Here is an 18,286-nt window from a genome sequence, read left to right on the forward strand (position 1 = left end):
CGAGTATGTTGCAAAATATTATCTTTGTCAGAATGAAAGGAAACGTGTGTGCTAGCCTTTCTGTGTAATCACAGAAAATATGAGTCATCACCACTGTACACACTCCCCTGTCTGTTTATACGTGCATGTTGGTGCATGCGTACTGTATGTGTGCGTTATCCATTCACACAGTCTTGACAAAAAGGGGAAACTTATGACTATAAACACAGACTGACGTGCCATAGTGGTTTTAAGAGGTAAAGAATGCATGGGTCTCAGGATAACAGAGTATATGTTCATGCTTATAGGTATTATAGGTATCCTTACCTCAGTATTTCTAATCCAAGGCTTTTATGCGTGTGGAAAGCACAATAACGCGAATGGATTCAGATCTGATTTACCTCAAATGTCCGTCATGTATTTACTATTCGCTTGTTAGCTGCTGAGTATGGTTTTAGTTTCCCACTATTACTGTGATGATGAACAGTAACTGAACATTACATTTTGAGGCAAAATTATGCATTATAATGCATGAAGTAATGCAGTGTATGTGACACTATATTTAGAATTTGAGGGAGATTTTGTGCATATCCTTTCAGAGAACCACTTGACCAAGTCTCAGTGATTTGTTCATGATTAAGACTGATGCAGTTTGCAGGACTCAAGGAGAATCATTGGAATTAGTGAATTTGAGGATAAGATTATCTGTGAATATCTCTTAAAAAAATTTATTTAGCCTATTCTTTTACTTTATGTATTGTCTGTACAGATTTATAGGCATCTGTATTATAAGTAATGAAGTAATGTATTGTGTTTAATGGTGTGAGAGAGAGAGAGAGAGAGAGAGAGAGAGAGAGAGAGAGAGAGAGAGAGAGAGAGAGAGAGAGCACTATCTCTGTTCGTAAAAATATGCACAACTTCCTCATTTGCGAAGAAGGGGGTATGTTTATATACCCCCCAGAAATAGCGCCAACGACAACCCACCAATCATCACCCAGAGGAACCTACCGATGACCAATCCTCAACCAGATCGGCAGACGGACGCACCCATTGGGTGGAGTTGAGATGGTGGGCGGGACATTGGCTGGTCGCTTCTGATTCGTCCGCTGGTGACGTCACTCAACGTGTTTCGCTTGTTTTGAAACTTGGAAAGTTTGCAGCGCTTCTGTGCAGCCGAGCGTCCGCTAAAGACAAACAAACGGCCGCCTTACCTCCGCGCATGAAGACACGGCGGGAAAGCGCCTTCTCCAGGACCTTCTTCCAGCTGGGTTTGACAGGTCTGCGCGTGGGAGGAATATGGATGTTATTCCCATGTGTAGTATTTTCCAGGAGCTGCAGAGTGTCCTTGACACGGGATACCTTTCCGCATTACCGTCTCTAGAGGAGTACTGGCAACAGGTAATATAAACTAATGTAAACGTTATTCTTCAGATACTTTGAGTAAGCACACACACACACACACACACACACACATATACATATATATATATATATATATATGCATGCTCAAAATATTATTTTTGTCTTTTATGCTCAACAAAATAGCAGTTTACTATAGCATTTTAAAATGTTATTTATAAGTATGATTGCAAAGCATATTTTCCTTTGCATAGTGAATATTTCCTCCTAGTCAAAATGATTCATGTTTTCTTCTTCTTTTTTTTTTTACTTTTGTTTATTTTACTATTTTTGTGCATTCACATGTTGTTTAAACTGGTCCAAAATATGGCATTGTATCATTAAGCTTTCACAAACAAATCCACTATTTCTGTAATATTTTAAACACAAAGTACACGCAAAAATTATAATTCTGTCACCATTTACTCACACCCGTGTCCTTCCAAAAATCCTAAAGTATCATGTGAGGAGCACTCATTTTATTGTACTTTTATATCGTTATTGAAGCACAAAAGAGTGCATTTAGACTTTAATAGTTTAGAAGAGAGCACCTCTGCACAGAACATAGAAAGTCATATGGGAATAAGAACGATAAGCTATGATACCAGAATATCAATTCTGTTTTTTCCTACATGCAAAGTACTCGGGTTGTGTTTGATTACCCTTCTCTCTTATAGACCTGTCTGGAGCTTGAACGCTATCTGCAGAATGAGCCCTACGTCTCCGCAGCTGATCTGAGATCAGTATGCGAGTCTGACGATCTCTGGAATCAGTTTCTGCGCTGTTGTGGGACCGAACCGAACTCATCCTCTCCGGGAGCTTCCGTCCCTATACAGGACGGGACCGCTGTGGCTTCCGATGCGTCATTCGGCAGCTGCAAGAAGATCATGGAGTCTGCCGATGTGCTCGCAGGCCCGCTGGATCACAGCGTGTCTGAGCGGGAGCACTCACACACACCCCCGACGCCGCCCTCCTCGCCCTCACTCCCTCTGATGGGGGTTAAAGAAGACGCAGAAGGGGCGAGAGGGGATGAGGGGTCACCTGAAGGACGAAGGAGAGCTCATCGGTGCTACTTCGACGGCTGCAGGAAGGTGTACACCAAGAGCTCTCATCTGAAAGCACACCAGCGCACACACACCGGTAAGCAGTTGCTGTGTCCGCGTCTGTAGTCCTACCTGTATTTTCATATACTGTTGCCAAAACAGTGCTCCCGGCTTTGGCAAACAAAACTTCTCCCAATTGGATCACGTTGAGCGTGGCTTCAGCAATCTGTCTTACAAAGCGTGTTTTTTAAAGCCTTCACAAAATCATTCATGCAGTTCTTTCTTGCTAATGCATGTAAATATAAATGGTATACTGGTATTATTTATTAACTATTATAGTTTTTAGGTTTTAGCTTTTTATTACCCCATAAACCTACCTTATCATACCTATTGTATAATATCTAATATATGATATATTTGCTCACGTAAAGACCTAAATTATTAGCCTGTTCAAAACGTTGCCTATTGTACACAACCTACTACATGCCTTCTGTTGTCAAAAAAATAGCTGCAACTTTTTTACTACATTTTGGGCCATGTTCCTGCATGAACTGCTTAAATGTGTGCTTTGAGTTGCTTAAAAAGTGTCCGCTATTGCGTAAATGTACGTTTTAAGTGCATGCACAGTATGCATTCATTCCCATGTAGAGCTGCTCTTGCATCATCACCCTCGCTGTTTGAATGCATGCATGCAGAGGTGACCTCCTCCTCTGGAGGCGAATGTTTGAAGACCGTGTGTAAATGCGGTTTGGTGACTCCCTACATTCCTGAAATGCTCATTCTTCATGTTGCCGTCGTACACTCTAGCCCTGTTCCCACACATTTCATCTTGCATGCAATCTAAAGAATATTAGCGAATCACTAAAACGAATAAAGGTCATAAAGCAACACAGAAGAAAGTGCTCTAACATGTTGCATTATGTACCAACTAACCAGATTGAATCCCTTTTTCTCACTATGCTTTCATGTCACCTTTTAGGTGGTCCTGGTCCTCTGATAATATCAGTTTATTGTCGCATTATATGTAGGTTAATGCGTATCTTTTTAGTTAGAGATTTTACTTTGTTTTATTTGTTAAGCTATTTATTTCTTTTATTTGTCAGACCCCAGTTTATGTGCCGTTGTGTGTTTGCTGACTGCCTGCAGGTGAGAAGCCGTACAGGTGTTCATGGGAGGGCTGTGAGTGGCGCTTCGCTCGAAGTGATGAACTGACGAGGCACTTCAGAAAACACACCGGAGCCAAACCATTCAAATGCAGCCACTGCGACAGGTGTGTGTGTGTGTGATCAGACGCAGTGTTTCAAACAGGCTGTACATAATCGTGTTTTATTTTCAGGTGTTTCTCTCGTTCTGATCATCTGGCCTTGCACATGAAGCGACACATCTGAACGCAAACCCCCGAAGGCCTGCACAGAATCCCAAAGACCTGCCACAGCTGGTTTTGTATATTCGCCGAATGTCAGTGTTGCAGATTTTGCACCTTCTTGCTAAAAATATGGTTTCACCACATGTAATAGCGTTTTTTTTTGCCATGCTGGTGACATTTGACTTGTTCGGTTCAAGTCTTCACAAAGTTACAAAGGCAATGAAAATGCAGAAACTCTGGTACTAAATGTAAGTTCGCATATTTGCAGGCTTTAGAAATTACAATGAATATGTATGTAAAAATCAAATCAAATCAAAAAAAAAATCTCTCGGCTTTATTGCACAGCTAACATGTTTATATACACGGAGCAGATGTGTCCATGTTTATAATGTAGCTTTATAAAAACACACAATATAAGCTAAGCGTTTATTGCTTTTTATTACGCTCTCAAATTAAAAAAATAATAACTTTTGTGAATGTGCTAATATGTACCTATAATGTACTAATATGTTGCATTTAGGAGTGAATAAGGTAATAAATGACCTGCTTCATTTAGCATTTACAGGTACATTAGTCATACCGATATTACTTTTAACCAATAAATTTAGTGCCTTAAAATGGTTCTCTAAGAGTCAATTATGAGCTATTCATCAAGAGATCAAATACTGTATATTTTGTGTCAGAAGGACTGGAATGACTGAACTGTTATTGAATAATTATCAGGAGCTGGGTTTGCTACTGTGTAGTATGCTATAATTTTGAATTTGAAAAATGCATCAGGATATTTCACTGGTTTTCCGAGCGCAGACTGACATCGTGTTGGCTCAGATAAAGCGCTAGCATTTGTTGTCCAGATGTTTAAAGTCCTGAAGACGTTAGAGAGACGAGGATGTTCACTCAGGGACTGATCATATGAAAGCTTTTAAAGTGTAACTGGAATTTGCAGTATCTTTGGGGGAATTTTAAAATGCACTCCAATATTATCACTTTATGTGCATGCATATAAAGATTTTTTTCAATGAGGTGAACTGTACAATGTTACATGAATTTTTTCAAGAACCAAAATCTAAATATTTCGTTTTACTTGTACGTCACAATCATTTGTAAGCTTTCAAATCGTTTTGTCTAAAGAGACTAATGCAAATTTTTGTTGTACTTTTTTTTTTTTTATTAAAATTGGTACTTTTTGTTTGTGTTCTTTTATTTTTGTAGAAAAGCTGATCTTTATGTAAAAGCAACGGTATGTTGTAAAAATGTAATTATCTTTGTGAATGCATTTTATACCACAAAAATAAATGATTTTTTAAAAATAAAACTCTTTTTTTATTTTCCTTAATATACAGTGGGCAAAACATTACACAACAGAGATTAAACTGTGATCCTTTATCAGAAAAAAACTGTAAACAGACTTTTCTGGAACACTGAATAAAAATATGGTGCGCTGGTGTTCAATGTTACTACAAATGTTCAGTACTTCAAGTTTGGCAGTGTTTTATAGACATACCTCTACATGAACCTAAAACACATCAGTGAGATGAATGACATGTTCAGACCCACCCTCACACACAGAAACAAAGGGAAAGAAATGTCAAACAAACCCACCTGAAAAAGATATTTTAAAACGGCACTGTCTCACTGTTTCTGACTGTCGGTATATTTCAGTTCTGAAAAGAGCAAATAATATGTCATACAGTAAGCCACTGAATTTTTCTGCCAATTAATTTGCAGAAAATGGCAAGTTCATAACAAATTTTCAAAAATGAAAATATATATATATATATATATATATATATATATATATATATATATATATATATATATATATATATTATATAAGTTTCATATGTAATATATAAACTGAGTAACACTTAAGATAAGAACACACGTAAGATTAGGAAACTATTAATATGTGTTCCCTAAGCTGCTGTCTGTTATAAATTGTAATTTTTAGATTAAATAATTAAATTCTGATAAATTAATCACAAGCCTGCAGTAAAATAAATTATATAAACAACATATTTGACATATTAAATGGACTTAGGCTTCCAACATTGAATAAAGATTTTTCAATATTATTTAACAGACGTATATATATATATATATATATATATATATATATATATATATATATATATATATATATATATATATATATATATATATATACACACACTCTAATAGGAATATGCCCAAAAAGCACAAGTTTGTTTGGGTGCTCTTTCCATTTCTATCTACTTGACCCTTGGTTTTATTTAGTGACCTCTGTGTTTACTGACACCTGCCGGTCATTATAAAAAGTGTTAGGTAAAGTGATCTAATATTAAAAACAAAAACAAAAAAACATCCTGCATTTCTTTATCCTTTGTTTTATAAGTACGTATATTTTCCCCACGCCTAAGATAAAATAAATTTTATTAATTTAGTGGATACACTTTTATTCTGTACAAGGAGTGACTCGGTATTAATCAATCAGGTACGCTCTTCTTACCTAGCAGCCAATGAAAAGCAGCGTTGTTTGCCTTCGCGGTCTCGTCTAGTGCGCATGCGCAGTTTACAGCATGGGACATGGAAGGGCAGAGCTTTAATCATAACGGAAACATGAATCTCGCAACACACATGTAACGTGTTTTCATTTTTAAATTGGTGCGGCAGTCACAGTAATTATTAGAGACAGTAGATTGAAGCATCTAAAATGTTTCGCCATAGCAAGGTATTGATTACGAAACTCAAGAATCTGAGGTGAGTAACACTGCTCTTCTCAGTTCAGATGAATTAAACTTCGGTGACAGATGTATGCGTGATCTTCTTTGAGCTGTTATTAGTATTTTAATTGCGTTTAATTGACCGTTGTTATACATTGACATCGTTATTTTATAGATGTAACTTTGGATGTTTGGTAATGTAGCACGTAATCCTCTGGGAAAAGCCCAGTCATGCTGATTAGTGAGGTCTGTTGGTCTGATGAATGAGGGGTTTGTAGTTTCCAGGGCTCGTGGAGGTCGAGAGGCAGCTCTGCTGTAGAGAGAGCACTGCAGTACACAGCGGGACAGAAGATCCACGGGTTCACTGTAAAAGAGGTAAAGGAAGGAGTAAACAAATCATCAAAATTCACCTGATGCCTGTGCTGTTTCCATCTCATCCCATAGTGAAGCAGGTTCACTTTACACTTTGAGAGTTTCTGTTAAACCAAAATAAATTAAGTGCATTTTACAACCTCTAGCGGGTTGATATAGGTTACGATACAGTACAGCCTTACATATTAAATCATATTTAGAGTGGTGGAAAAGTTAAATTTTTAATATTTTTTTAGTGTATCTGTTTTCTCTTGTTGTTCAGCATCATATTTAGAACATCATGCTTTTATGGCAAAAACACAGTTTATTCAGAGACTTAAACTTGGAATTTTGCAGAAAATATGAAATTTGTTGTAGTTGCTTTTATTTCTTTGACAAGAAGTGAATGAAATTTTTATAGCTTATAAATCAGTGGTATCTTTATAACTCTGTATTTCTCAAAAATATGTCCAGGTAATTTTAGGGGTTTTTTTTGTTGTTGTTTTAAAACATATAATGCAAAACTGTAGAAATTAAAGCCTGATGGATTATATCTGATGTTCACTTTTTAACACGGTTTCTGCCAAAAATGATGGATAATGAAGTGAATATGCTTCCGTCAAGTAAATGTTCATCAAATATTATAGTACAGCATAAACTTATGGTTACTTCATGAACATTAACCAACTAAAGGGACACTTAAAAAAAATTATTTATGAAATATGAATTGGACAACAGAAAGCATGTAATTGTGTGTGTGTGTGTGTGTGTGTGTGTGTGTGTGTGTGTGTGTGTGTGTGTGTATATATATATATATATATATATATATATATATATATATATATATATATATATATATATATATATCAAATATGATACAGTAGGCTTTATAGGGATAACTGTGTTCTAAGCTATTATACTGTAATTGTTAGACTAGGAAAAATGTTAGTTACCATTGATAGTCTTCCAGAACTTGTGAAAGTGCTTATATTTCTTTTAGGTAACAGCAGTGCCAGATTTGTTCCTAACAGCCGTTAAACTCTCCCATGATGCCACAGGAGCTCAGTATCTACATGCAGCCCGAGACGATTCCAACAACCTCTTCAGGTACAGTGTGCTCGGACACAAAGGTTTTGAAATGTCTTTAGGATTTTAATTTGAATACCGTTACATCCCCAGATGGTGTGCTTATTGTTTTGAGTGTGTGTTCTGCCTGTGTTATTACTGTAGTGTGCAGTTTCGTACCACGCCGATGGACAGCACCGGTGTTCCTCACATTTTGGAGCACACGGTTCTGTGCGGCTCTCAGCGCTTCCCCTGTAGAGACCCCTTCTTTAAGATGCTCAATCGCTCGCTCTCCACCTTCATGAATGCCTTCACAGGTACCTTCTGAAGGATGTTTGGGTTAAAGTGAGCGTATGTGTGTGTGATTTGTATTTCTGATCATGTCGATTTCTCCCACCAGCGAGCGATTACACGATGTACCCGTTCTCCACACAGAATGCCACAGACTTCCAGAACCTTCTGTCAGTTTATCTGGATGCTGTCTTCTTCCCATGTCTCAGAGAACTGGACTTCTGGTAAAAGGCCATGACTCTGGAACATACTGAAATAGTGTCATTGACAAACAGTTTGGTTCTGAAAAGGATTTTGATGGGGTTTTTTTAGGCAGGAGGGCTGGAGGCTGGAGCACGAGACCCCCACAGACCCCTCGAGTCGTCTGGTGTTCAAGGGTGTGGTGTTTAATGAGATGAAGGGAGTATTTGTAAGAAAATTATTTTGTGCTATTCTAATAAAAATAAAAAAATAAAAAAATATATATATTAAAAATAAATTATATATATATATATATATATATATATATATATATATATATATATATATATATATATATATAATTTTTTTTATATAATAAGTGACATTATGCACTATTGTTCAAAAGTTTTTTTAACAATTTATATACTTTTGTTCAAAGAATAATGCATCAAATTACTCAAAACTTAAAAATATTTATAATGTTGCTGAAAATTTCGGTTTCAAATAAACACTGTTCTGTGTTTCCTGAAAAAGTATCATGGCTTCCACAAAATATTAAGCAGCACATCTGTTCTTAACATTGATAATGATGTTTTAAATGTATATTAAAATTGGAAAGCATTTATTTTTAATGGCAATAATTTTTCACAGTTTTACTGTATTTTGGATCAAATAAATGCTACTAAATCTAAACTTCTAAAACACAGTGTAATCCCAAATATGTGCATTGAACTATTTAAAACAAAGCAAAATCTGTATCAATTAAAAAAAGTATTTATTGATTATAGTAAACAGCTACTTTTTTTCTTTTGTATTTTAAATGATCAATTTTTATCATTAGATTATAAGTCCTTATTTTGGCCATCACAAGTATTACAAAACACACTCTGTAGATTTACATGCCTAAAGCAGCATCATAGCCATTATGCCGTAGTGTAATAAATATCTCCATAATGTTATTAAATATGCATAATGCACACTATACCGAATATGTCACTGCACCTGTCCGTTTCCCCTATTAGAAATAGGAGCTGCAATGCTACTAGATGCCACATTTCTGTTGATTTGAGACTAACGGTCTGTTCTGTCACTCTTGCATGTGTTGTTTGTGTAGTCAGATAACGAGCGTCTGTACGCTCAGCACCTGCAGAATAAGCTCCTGCCCGATCACACATACTCTGTTGTGTCCGGAGGAGAGCCGCTAGCCATTCCTGACCTGACCTGGGAGCAGCTCAGACACTTCCACGCCACACACTACCACCCCAGCAATGCACGGTAAACACACACACAACTCTCACAAGCAGTAAAAGACTGTGCAGAAAGCAGACGGTGCTCATTATCGCCTGTGTTGCAGGTTCTTCACGTATGGGGACTTACCGCTGGAGCAGCACCTGAAACAGATAGAAGAAGAGGCTCTGTCTAAATTCGAGAGAACAGAACCAAACACTGCAGTTCCACCTCAGACACACTGGGACAAACCTGTACGTTTAAACAGTGCACACGTGAAAGTGACCAGTATAATAAACACAGAGAATTAGTGATGGGGAAGTTAAGCTTTTCAAAACTCTGAATCAACTCAGTCAAGTATTTTGCGTAATGATAAGCTTTTTTTTTCCGAAGTGTCTGAATTTGAAAAGCTATGGTCTGGCAGTACCCTCTGGTCAAAATGTAAATATAGCCTCCGAACATGAATGATTGCACGGCTTATGAACCAGGTTAATTTTTTCACAAAGCTGTAATGCTATTAAATGTAATTAACAAATATTTAAATAACCTTGAATAAGAAAGCTCCTTTAACTGTTTTTTTTTAAATTTGTTACTGCTTATTTTGTGTATTATTAGGTAGACTAATACGGTGCATTAGAAGGAATAAAATAACCTCATTTTTGTATTATGCATTGCACACATAAGTAATAAAACTGAACTTGCATAAAGAATTAAAAAATCACCTCCAAGTTCAGTTAAAACCATTGGGTGCTTGTTTATAGGTTCACTTTTGAATCTAAAGATTTGGATGCTTTTAAAAAAAAAAGAGGTGTTTAAACCTTGTTTGCTGAAATAATGTAACTTGCCAACTTGAAATATGAGCATTGGATCACTGATATAATACAGGAAACCAAGGTTCGAGAACCTAAATTTGCTAAAATTAAATGTTTCAATACTGAGGTTTGACAAAACATTTTTGTGCTAAAATGTACTGACTTGGCAGGTTTGAAAAAACAAGCTCCAAACCAAAGATTCTGAAATGTTTTGAATAATAAGGTTCAAAATGGTGTGACATAATGAAGCCTAATTTCCTGGAATCGTGTGATTTGGCGAGTTTGAAACAAGCTCTTAATGTGTGCTTTGTGAATGTTTCAAAGCTTTTCGAAGCATCCCTGCAATAAAAAACAGCATCGTGAGGTTTGTAACGTTTTTTTGTTTTGTTCAGAGAGTGGATCATGTGACTTGCAGGCCTGACGCCCTCGCTCCTGATCCCATGAAACAAAACACGCTCTGCATGAGCTATCTGCTGGGAGAGTGAGTGGACACACATTTAAGTGCTTTCTGTCATTTAATGCTTTCCAGTGATGGTTTAACTGTCTGCTCATCTGCATGTCTTTCAGCATCACAGACACGTTTGAGGCGTTCATTCTGAGCCTCCTCTCCTCTCTGATGATCTCTGGTCCGAACTCTCCCTTCTACAAAGCCCTGATCGAACCTGAAATCGGCTCTGACTTCTCCTCTTCAGTGGGGTACGTGGTTTTGACGACCAAAATCAGTTCATCGCTGATTATTGAGAGTGGTGTTTCATAAATGTGTGATTGATCGCAGGTTTGATGGCAGCACTAGACAAGCGTCTTTCACTATTGGTCTTCAGGGCATGGCCGAGGCCGACACGGAGACGGTCAAACGCATCATTGCTCAAACCATCGATGACATCATCGCGTGAGTGTTTTCATTGCTTTAATGCAGTAAGGTGTTTTAAATGAAATCAAGCTTTGGATTGACTCCTGAAAATTCAGAATTGTTGATCAGTTTAGATTAGAATAAATGTAAATGACATGCTGTTTCAGAACCGGTTTTGAAGAGGAGCAGATTGAAGCTCTGCTGCATAAAATCGAGATTCAGATGAAACATCAGTCTACCAGCTTTGGTCTAGCTCTCGCTTCAGTGAGTAAACATACACACATACAGATTTTTTTTTTTTTAATTTTATAATATTTAAAACTATTTTTATTTTTGTTTTCAATTTTTATATATTGTGGGTTTTTGTCTATGTAGCTTATTTTTAATTTTTAGACATTGTTATTCAAATTAATTTACCTAAATTAAAGAAATGTTGCCTTGGAAACTAACTACATTATATATATTTTTTTAATTTTAGTTAACTGTAAACTATAATAACCCTGACACATACACAAATGTGTTTTTCTTTAATTTTACACAAGCACTAACTATTGAACCATGGCTCTGATTGTTCTTAAAAATTAAGTAAAGCTACAAAAAATGTTTTGGTAATTGAAATAAAGCTGAATTAAAATAAAAATAAATAAATATTAGATATGCGTCTTAGTTGGAAATATTAAATGTATTTTAAAAAAATGTGTACATTTTTTTTTTTTTAAACATTTACCTTTTTTTTTATTTTTTTTTATAGTAATAAGTTTGTTTTAGCAGATTTTACAAGATATTTGAGGGTAACATTAAAAAAAACATTTTAACACTTACATTATTAATATTGAGATTAAGTCTGTCTGTCTGTCTGTTAGTATGTTGCGACTTGCTGGAATCATGACGGTGATCCAGTGCAGCTGTTGAAGATCAGTGAGAACGTGTCCCGATTCCGGCAGTGTTTGAAGGAGAACCCTCGCTACCTCCAGGACAAAGTCCAGTACTACTTTAAGGTAATAAAACCCTAAGGCTGATGATGTGTTGCCTTGCAACTTTACAAAATGTTGCTGCAAACAGTCATCCAGGTGACAGACAGGGTCCAAGACTGATCTAAATTATCCAGAAACAATTGAAACATTGCTCAAAAAAGTTTGTCCGGTGTATCATCAGCCTAAAACTAGAAAACACTGAAAAAATGCACCAAAACTAAACGGGAAATAGCAAAAAAGAATAATACAATTAAAAAAAAAAAAAAAATGATTGTGGTCATTGTTGGAGAGCTTTTATGGTTGTTTCATAATTATTTATAATTCAAATTTGCTGAATTAGGTAATGCGTGTCTGTTTCAGGATAACACGCATCGACTGACCCTCAGCATGAGCCCTGACGAGAGGTTCTTGGAGAAACAGGCTGAAGCTGAGGAACAGAAGCTCCAGCAGAAGATACAGAACCTCAGCGAAGCAGACCACAAAGACATCTACGAGAAAGGTGTGATCATGAGAGCACAGGACGGACGAGTATAATTGTGTAGATGCTTTAACGTTGTTGTTGTTGTTACGTCAGGGTTGCAGCTGCTGGCCGCTCAAAGCACGACTCAAGACGCTTCCTGTCTACCCGCTTTAAAGGTGTCCGACATCGAGCCCGTCATTCCCTACACACCTGTACAGCTGGGAACTGCAGGTGAAGCGCACATGCATGCATATAACAAGCACTTTAAAATTTAGCATTATAGATGCAAAAAACAAACTTGACTGTGTCTTTGTAGGCGGTGTACCTGTACAGTACTGTGAGCAGCCCACCAACGGCATGGTGTATTTCAGAGCCATGTGCAACCTCAACTCCCTCCCTGAAGACCTGAAGATCTACGTTCCTCTGTTCTGCAGCGTCATTACCAAGTATGAAACCTTCGTGGTCTATCACTGCCACGTACTGTAACGTGGACTCCGTAGCATCCATTATATACCAACACACTCATACAAGTCTGTGTGAAAATACACTGTATATACACTGCAGCTCAAAGGTTTGGGGTCAGTGGGACTACTTAAAAATTTTTTAAATGTGGCATCCAGCAGCATTATTATGGACCGATGCATTATATTTTCAGTATATGGCCTTGTGCATATTTGGTATAATATTGGCATATAAAGGTATTTATTTTTACACTATGCAGTAATTGCTGCGGACAGGCTTTGCATTATAAAACTGTTTATACTATTTGCTCACAAATCTAGTAAGTAACAATTAATAATAGTTCATAAGTGATGACTTCAAATGTAATGCGTGAAATGAACAAAAAGGTTATGTATACACATACTTGCATGTATATCTGTCAGTGTCAGAGTTGGAAACACTTTCTATAATCTAATCAGCTCTTAGTGAGTTTATGGAGATATGTTTTACTCTGTATTTAATACTCTTGGTAACTCTATTTTTTTGTTGTTGTGTTATTATTGTAATATATTTTAAAATCTGATCTATTTGTGTGATTCAAAGCTGAACTATCAGCATAGTTTCTCCAATCTTTAGTTTCACATGATCTTTCAGAAATTGTAATATGCTGTTTTGCTGTTCAAGAAACATTTATTATTATTATTATTATCTGTGTTAATCATTGTGCCGCTTAATATTTTTGTGGAACCCACACCACTTTTTTTACCCCAGGGTTCTTTTATGAATTGAAAAGTTCAGAAGAACAGCAGTTATTAGATTTATTTATTTTTTTTATTTATTTGCTTTTGATCAGTTTACATCCTTGTTATATAAAATTTAAAAAAAGGAAAATAGGGACTCCACAGAATGATGTACTGATCCTATAATCTCAGGTTGGGCTGTGGAGAGCTGGATTATCGTCAGCAGGCTCAGCGTATTGAACTGAAGACTGGAGGCATGTCTGTATCTCCACAGATCATACCAGACACCGGTGACCTAGATCTGTATGAGCAGGTATCTCCTTCATATGAATTCACATAAATATCAACCAGAGGGTTGTAGGTTGTAGGGTTCTGAAGATCGAGTATGTAATCTATGCTTTTGTCTTTGTGTGTGTTTTTTTTTTTTTTTTTAAAGGGTATAATCCTCTCATCTTCCTGTCTGGAGAGGAATCTACCCGACATGTTTCAATTGTGGAGTGACATTTTCAACAGGTTAGTCAGAAAAGAGACACTTTTAATGACAAGTCTAATGATTATAAAATGATGGTGATTTTTGATGTACATCTCCAGCCCTCATTTTGATGACGAGCAGCGTCTGCGTGTGCTGGTCATGATGTCAGCGCAGGAGCTGTCCAATGGCATCTCTTATTCCGGTCACATGTACGCGATGACGCGTGCGGCCCGGACCCTCACGCCCACAGCAGACCTGCAGGAGACCTTCAGCGGGATGGACCAGGTGAGTGCCGAGGTGTTGATCTCCAGTCATCGACCGCTTCGAGAGGAATAAGTTGCTGCACATTTCTGTTTTCAATTTCAGGTGAAGTTTCTGAAACGAATAGCCGAGATGACTGATCTGACTTCAGTTTTGAGGAAGCTTCCCCGGTTAAAGAGACATCTGTTGAATCCTGAGAGCATGAGGTAAACGACCACCACAGGAAATGAACAAATGAAAGGGCTAGTCATTGCTTTCGTTTTGAAAATAGAAATGACCAGACGGTATAAACCACACAAGCCAGTAGCTGAAAATGCATTGAATGGGTTAAAATGATCATTAGGATATTAAGTAAAGATCAGGTTCCATGAAGATATTTTCTAAATTTCCTACTGTATATAAATAAACTTTTTGTTTAGTAATATACATTGCGTAAATTAATGTGGATTGCTTTAAAGGTATGTTTCTTAATATTTTTAATCCAGATTATTAGTTCAAATAGTTGTATCTGAACCATATATCATATCCTATTAAACCATACATTAACTGAACGCTTAATTATTTAGCTTTCAGATCATGTATAAATTAGACTATTATTTTTTTATTATATTTTTAATATTTAGATTTTTTTAATTTTTGCAATTTTAGTTATTTTGTGTATTTTTGAAAATTTTAGTTATAATTTTATTTTATTTTTAGTGAAAATGTATTAATATATTGTACAGGTTTATGTATACAGGTTTATAAATTTTAAATTTCAGGTGTGCAGTAAATGCGACACCACAGAAAATGTCGGAAGTAGCTGGAGAGATGGAGAGGTTTGTAGGTAATATAGCAGCCAACAGGAAGGAGCGCAAACCTGTCAGACCACTCGTTGTGGAGGTGAGACAGAATCAACTTATCACAATTAATTATGTTTGCTTATAACTTAAATTTATTTATTTATTTATTTTTTCTCATAGAGAGCATTCGATTCTCAGTCTGGATCATCTGCGAGTCGTAAACTCATCTCAGTGAGTGCGTTTGAATAACATTAAAGTATCTTTCAGGTTTGACTGATGTGTATGGTTCTCACTGATCTTCCTCCTCATCCTGCCAGGAGCCTCATTTCAAACCCTGTCAGATGAAGACATATTTCCAGCTTCCATTTAATGTGAACTTTGTCAGCGAGTGTGTGCGAGCCGTCCCGTTCACACACACCGACTATGCCAGGTACAACACACACTCTTGGAAAACAACCTTGATTGTTAACTTAGTGCTACACAGTTTGGGAAAAAAATATATTTATTTTTAAAACTATATTATTTCATTTTATTTTAAACATTTTTGTTTAACAGACAAGATTATTAATTACTGCATATATTTTTAGAATATTTACATGTAGTTGCATGTCTATATTTATCTATATTCATATAATTAGCATATTTTAATATATAAATGTAACACATTTTTCTGAAATATATACGTGTATTTATTATATATATATATTACACACACACACACACACACAGCACACTTATATTATGTAAACATAATGGATGCACTTGTTTAACAGCACTGCTACTGCTAAATTAAAATATTGAATGGTATGCTTAAAGATAGCATAACATACATTTTTAAAACATTACAATAATAAAAATATATTTTACAGTTCAAATGTATTTATTGAATTAAATTAAATTAATAGCACAATTCTGAGTCATATTTTGATTTATTCATGCAGCCCTTTACTCATTCTGCTCATCTGCTGTTCTCTCAGTTTGTGCATTTTAGCAAGGATGATGACCGCCAAGTTCCTGCATGGAGAGATCAGAGAAAAGGGTGGAGCTTATGGAGGCGGAGCTAGAATGGGAGGAGGCGGCCTGTTCTCATTTTATTCCTATAGGTACATGTGGCACGTTTCATCGGCTCTGATGCAACGTACCCATTAGTGCGTTTCCTTTATGTATAATGATGTTGATCAAGTTTTATTATCTAATTTATCATCGCAATCTCTCAGAGATCCAAACTCCACCCAGACGTTGTCAGCTTTCCGCGGTGGAGTAGAGTGGGCACGAGCGGGAAAGTTTACCCAGCAGGACATCGATGAGGCCAAGCTCTCGGTTTTCTCAGCTGTTGATGCGCCTATCGCTCCTTCAGATAAAGGTCAGTAATGTGAACTGCATCCTGGACACTGAGTGACATCTGTCTATTATTTACTATATATATATATATATATATATATATATATATATATGTATGTATATATATATATATATATATATATATATATATATATATATATATATATATGTATATATATATATATATATATATATATATATATATATATATATATATATATATATATATATATATATATATATATATATATATATATATATATATATATATATATATATATATATATATATATATATATATATATATATATATATATATATATATATATATATATATATATATATATGTATATATATGTATGTATATATATATATATATATATATATGTATATATATGTATGTATATATGTATATGTGTATATACAGTATACAGTATATTCATGGTTCAAATGTAACGTAAAATGTAAAACAATAAGAAAATGAAATAAAATGATGATTAATTATCAGCTTTTCTTTGAAAACCCTGATGTAGATGTTTGTACAAAGTGTAGAAGTGTTTAAATGTTCAGGTGCTTCAATTTTAATGCTTAATTAAAATTGCTTAATTTAAAGTTTAAATGCATAGTATTTGGGTGTTGAGTTATTTTTTGGATTTTTGCTCTTTACTTCACAACGATCTTGTTATTGTGCTGTAGGTTTGGGACGGTTTTTAAACGGCATTACAGATGAGATTAAACAAAGATACAGAGAGAGACTGTTCGCGGTGACCGATAAAAACATAATTGACGTCGCCGGCAGGTAACCAGACATTTGTGTATATACTATAATTACCTAATAAAATTTGAAAAATATTTGTATGATTGAATGCTGGTGCTTTGTATTTTTGGATTTGTGTAATTAGTGTGTGTGTGTGTGTGTGTATACACAGGTATCTCGGAGTCGGTCAGCAGACATGTGGGGTGGCTATTCTAGGCCCGGAAAATGAAAGCATCAGAAAAGACCCATCCTGGGTGGTCAAATAGACTGTTTTCTCTTCTTATTGTTAGGACTGTGTAAGACACGCACATGCTTCTGGATCACGCACAGAAGATTTTTTTCTTCATGTCATCTTCATGAGGTGCTTAAAAAAAAAAAAAAATTTAAAGTATCACTTATTAGTTCACTAAAACTATTTTGGTTATACGGCACATTGTTGATGGTGGACTTCCATCTTTTTATAACAACGTCAAAAATTATGCTGCAGTGTTGTAATTTGAGTGAGATTTATAAATTGGACATTATTTATGAGATGTATAGAATTATAATAAACATGACCATGTTTAACTAGTGATTGTGTTTTCTATTAAAAAAGAAAACCATTTTAAATAATTAGATTTATTATTATTATTATTGCTTCAAATTTGTTTTGTGATGTTTGAGCTACAGCGCTTTAACCATTGGTTGCACCTGCCAGGTTTTATATATATATATATTTTATATATATATATATATATTTGTTGATGCCAACAGGATGTGTTTTGGCTGAAGAGTTAGTTTTTTTTTTTTTTTTT

At 35.5% G+C, this 18,286-nt stretch overlaps 2 protein-coding genes across 2 annotated transcripts; both read left to right on the top strand.

Moving 5' to 3' along the window:
- The first annotated feature begins 1,078 nt into the window (after positions 1-1,078).
- On the top strand, positions 1,079-5,086 carry klf6b (Kruppel-like factor 6b). Its single transcript, XM_043224637.1, has 4 exons — positions 1,079-1,377; positions 2,055-2,517; positions 3,567-3,690; positions 3,757-5,086. Exons 1-4 carry the CDS (start codon positions 1,276-1,278, stop codon positions 3,806-3,808), a joined length of 741 nt encoding a protein of 246 aa, XP_043080572.1. The 5' UTR covers positions 1,079-1,275; the 3' UTR covers positions 3,809-5,086.
- A 1,236-nt stretch (positions 5,087-6,322) lies between these two features.
- pitrm1 (pitrilysin metallopeptidase 1) lies at positions 6,323-18,059 on the top strand. The gene is made up of 27 exons (XM_043221844.1): positions 6,323-6,525; positions 6,767-6,863; positions 7,840-7,946; positions 8,070-8,221; positions 8,305-8,419; positions 8,508-8,604; positions 9,490-9,650; positions 9,730-9,856; positions 10,807-10,895; positions 10,982-11,110; positions 11,190-11,303; positions 11,432-11,528; positions 12,128-12,262; positions 12,599-12,737; positions 12,813-12,929; positions 13,015-13,144; positions 14,072-14,192; positions 14,316-14,392; positions 14,471-14,636; positions 14,718-14,818; positions 15,374-15,494; positions 15,575-15,625; positions 15,712-15,824; positions 16,372-16,497; positions 16,612-16,757; positions 17,432-17,534; positions 17,665-18,059. The coding sequence occupies exons 1-27, from the start codon at positions 6,479-6,481 to the stop codon at positions 17,756-17,758; spliced, it is 3,072 nt and encodes a 1,023-aa protein (XP_043077779.1). The 5' UTR covers positions 6,323-6,478; the 3' UTR covers positions 17,759-18,059.
- The last annotated feature ends 227 nt before the right edge of the window (positions 18,060-18,286 follow it).

Source organism: Puntigrus tetrazona, chromosome 2 (genome assembly GCF_018831695.1).
Source record: "Puntigrus tetrazona isolate hp1 chromosome 2, ASM1883169v1, whole genome shotgun sequence".
NCBI classification, from domain to species: Eukaryota; Metazoa; Chordata; class Actinopteri; order Cypriniformes; family Cyprinidae; genus Puntigrus; species Puntigrus tetrazona.

Excerpts from the sequence above, each read along its gene's own strand:
- klf6b (XM_043224637.1), top strand. The coding sequence starts at position 1,276 with ATGGATGTTATTCCCATGTGTAGTATTTTCCAGGAGCTGCAGAGTGTC. Across the intron at positions 1,378-2,054 it reads TAGAGGAGTACTGGCAACAG|ACCTGTCTGGAGCTTGAACG; the intron begins GTAATATAAACT and ends TCTCTCTTATAG. Across the intron at positions 2,518-3,566 it reads ACACCAGCGCACACACACCG|GTGAGAAGCCGTACAGGTGT; the intron begins GTAAGCAGTTGC and ends GACTGCCTGCAG.
- pitrm1 (XM_043221844.1), top strand. The coding sequence starts at position 6,479 with ATGTTTCGCCATAGCAAGGTATTGATTACGAAACTCAAGAATCTGAG. Across the intron at positions 12,930-13,014 it reads TGTACAGCTGGGAACTGCAG|GCGGTGTACCTGTACAGTAC; the intron begins GTGAAGCGCACA and ends GTGTCTTTGTAG. Across the intron at positions 15,495-15,574 it reads TCAGACCACTCGTTGTGGAG|AGAGCATTCGATTCTCAGTC; the intron begins GTGAGACAGAAT and ends TTTTTCTCATAG.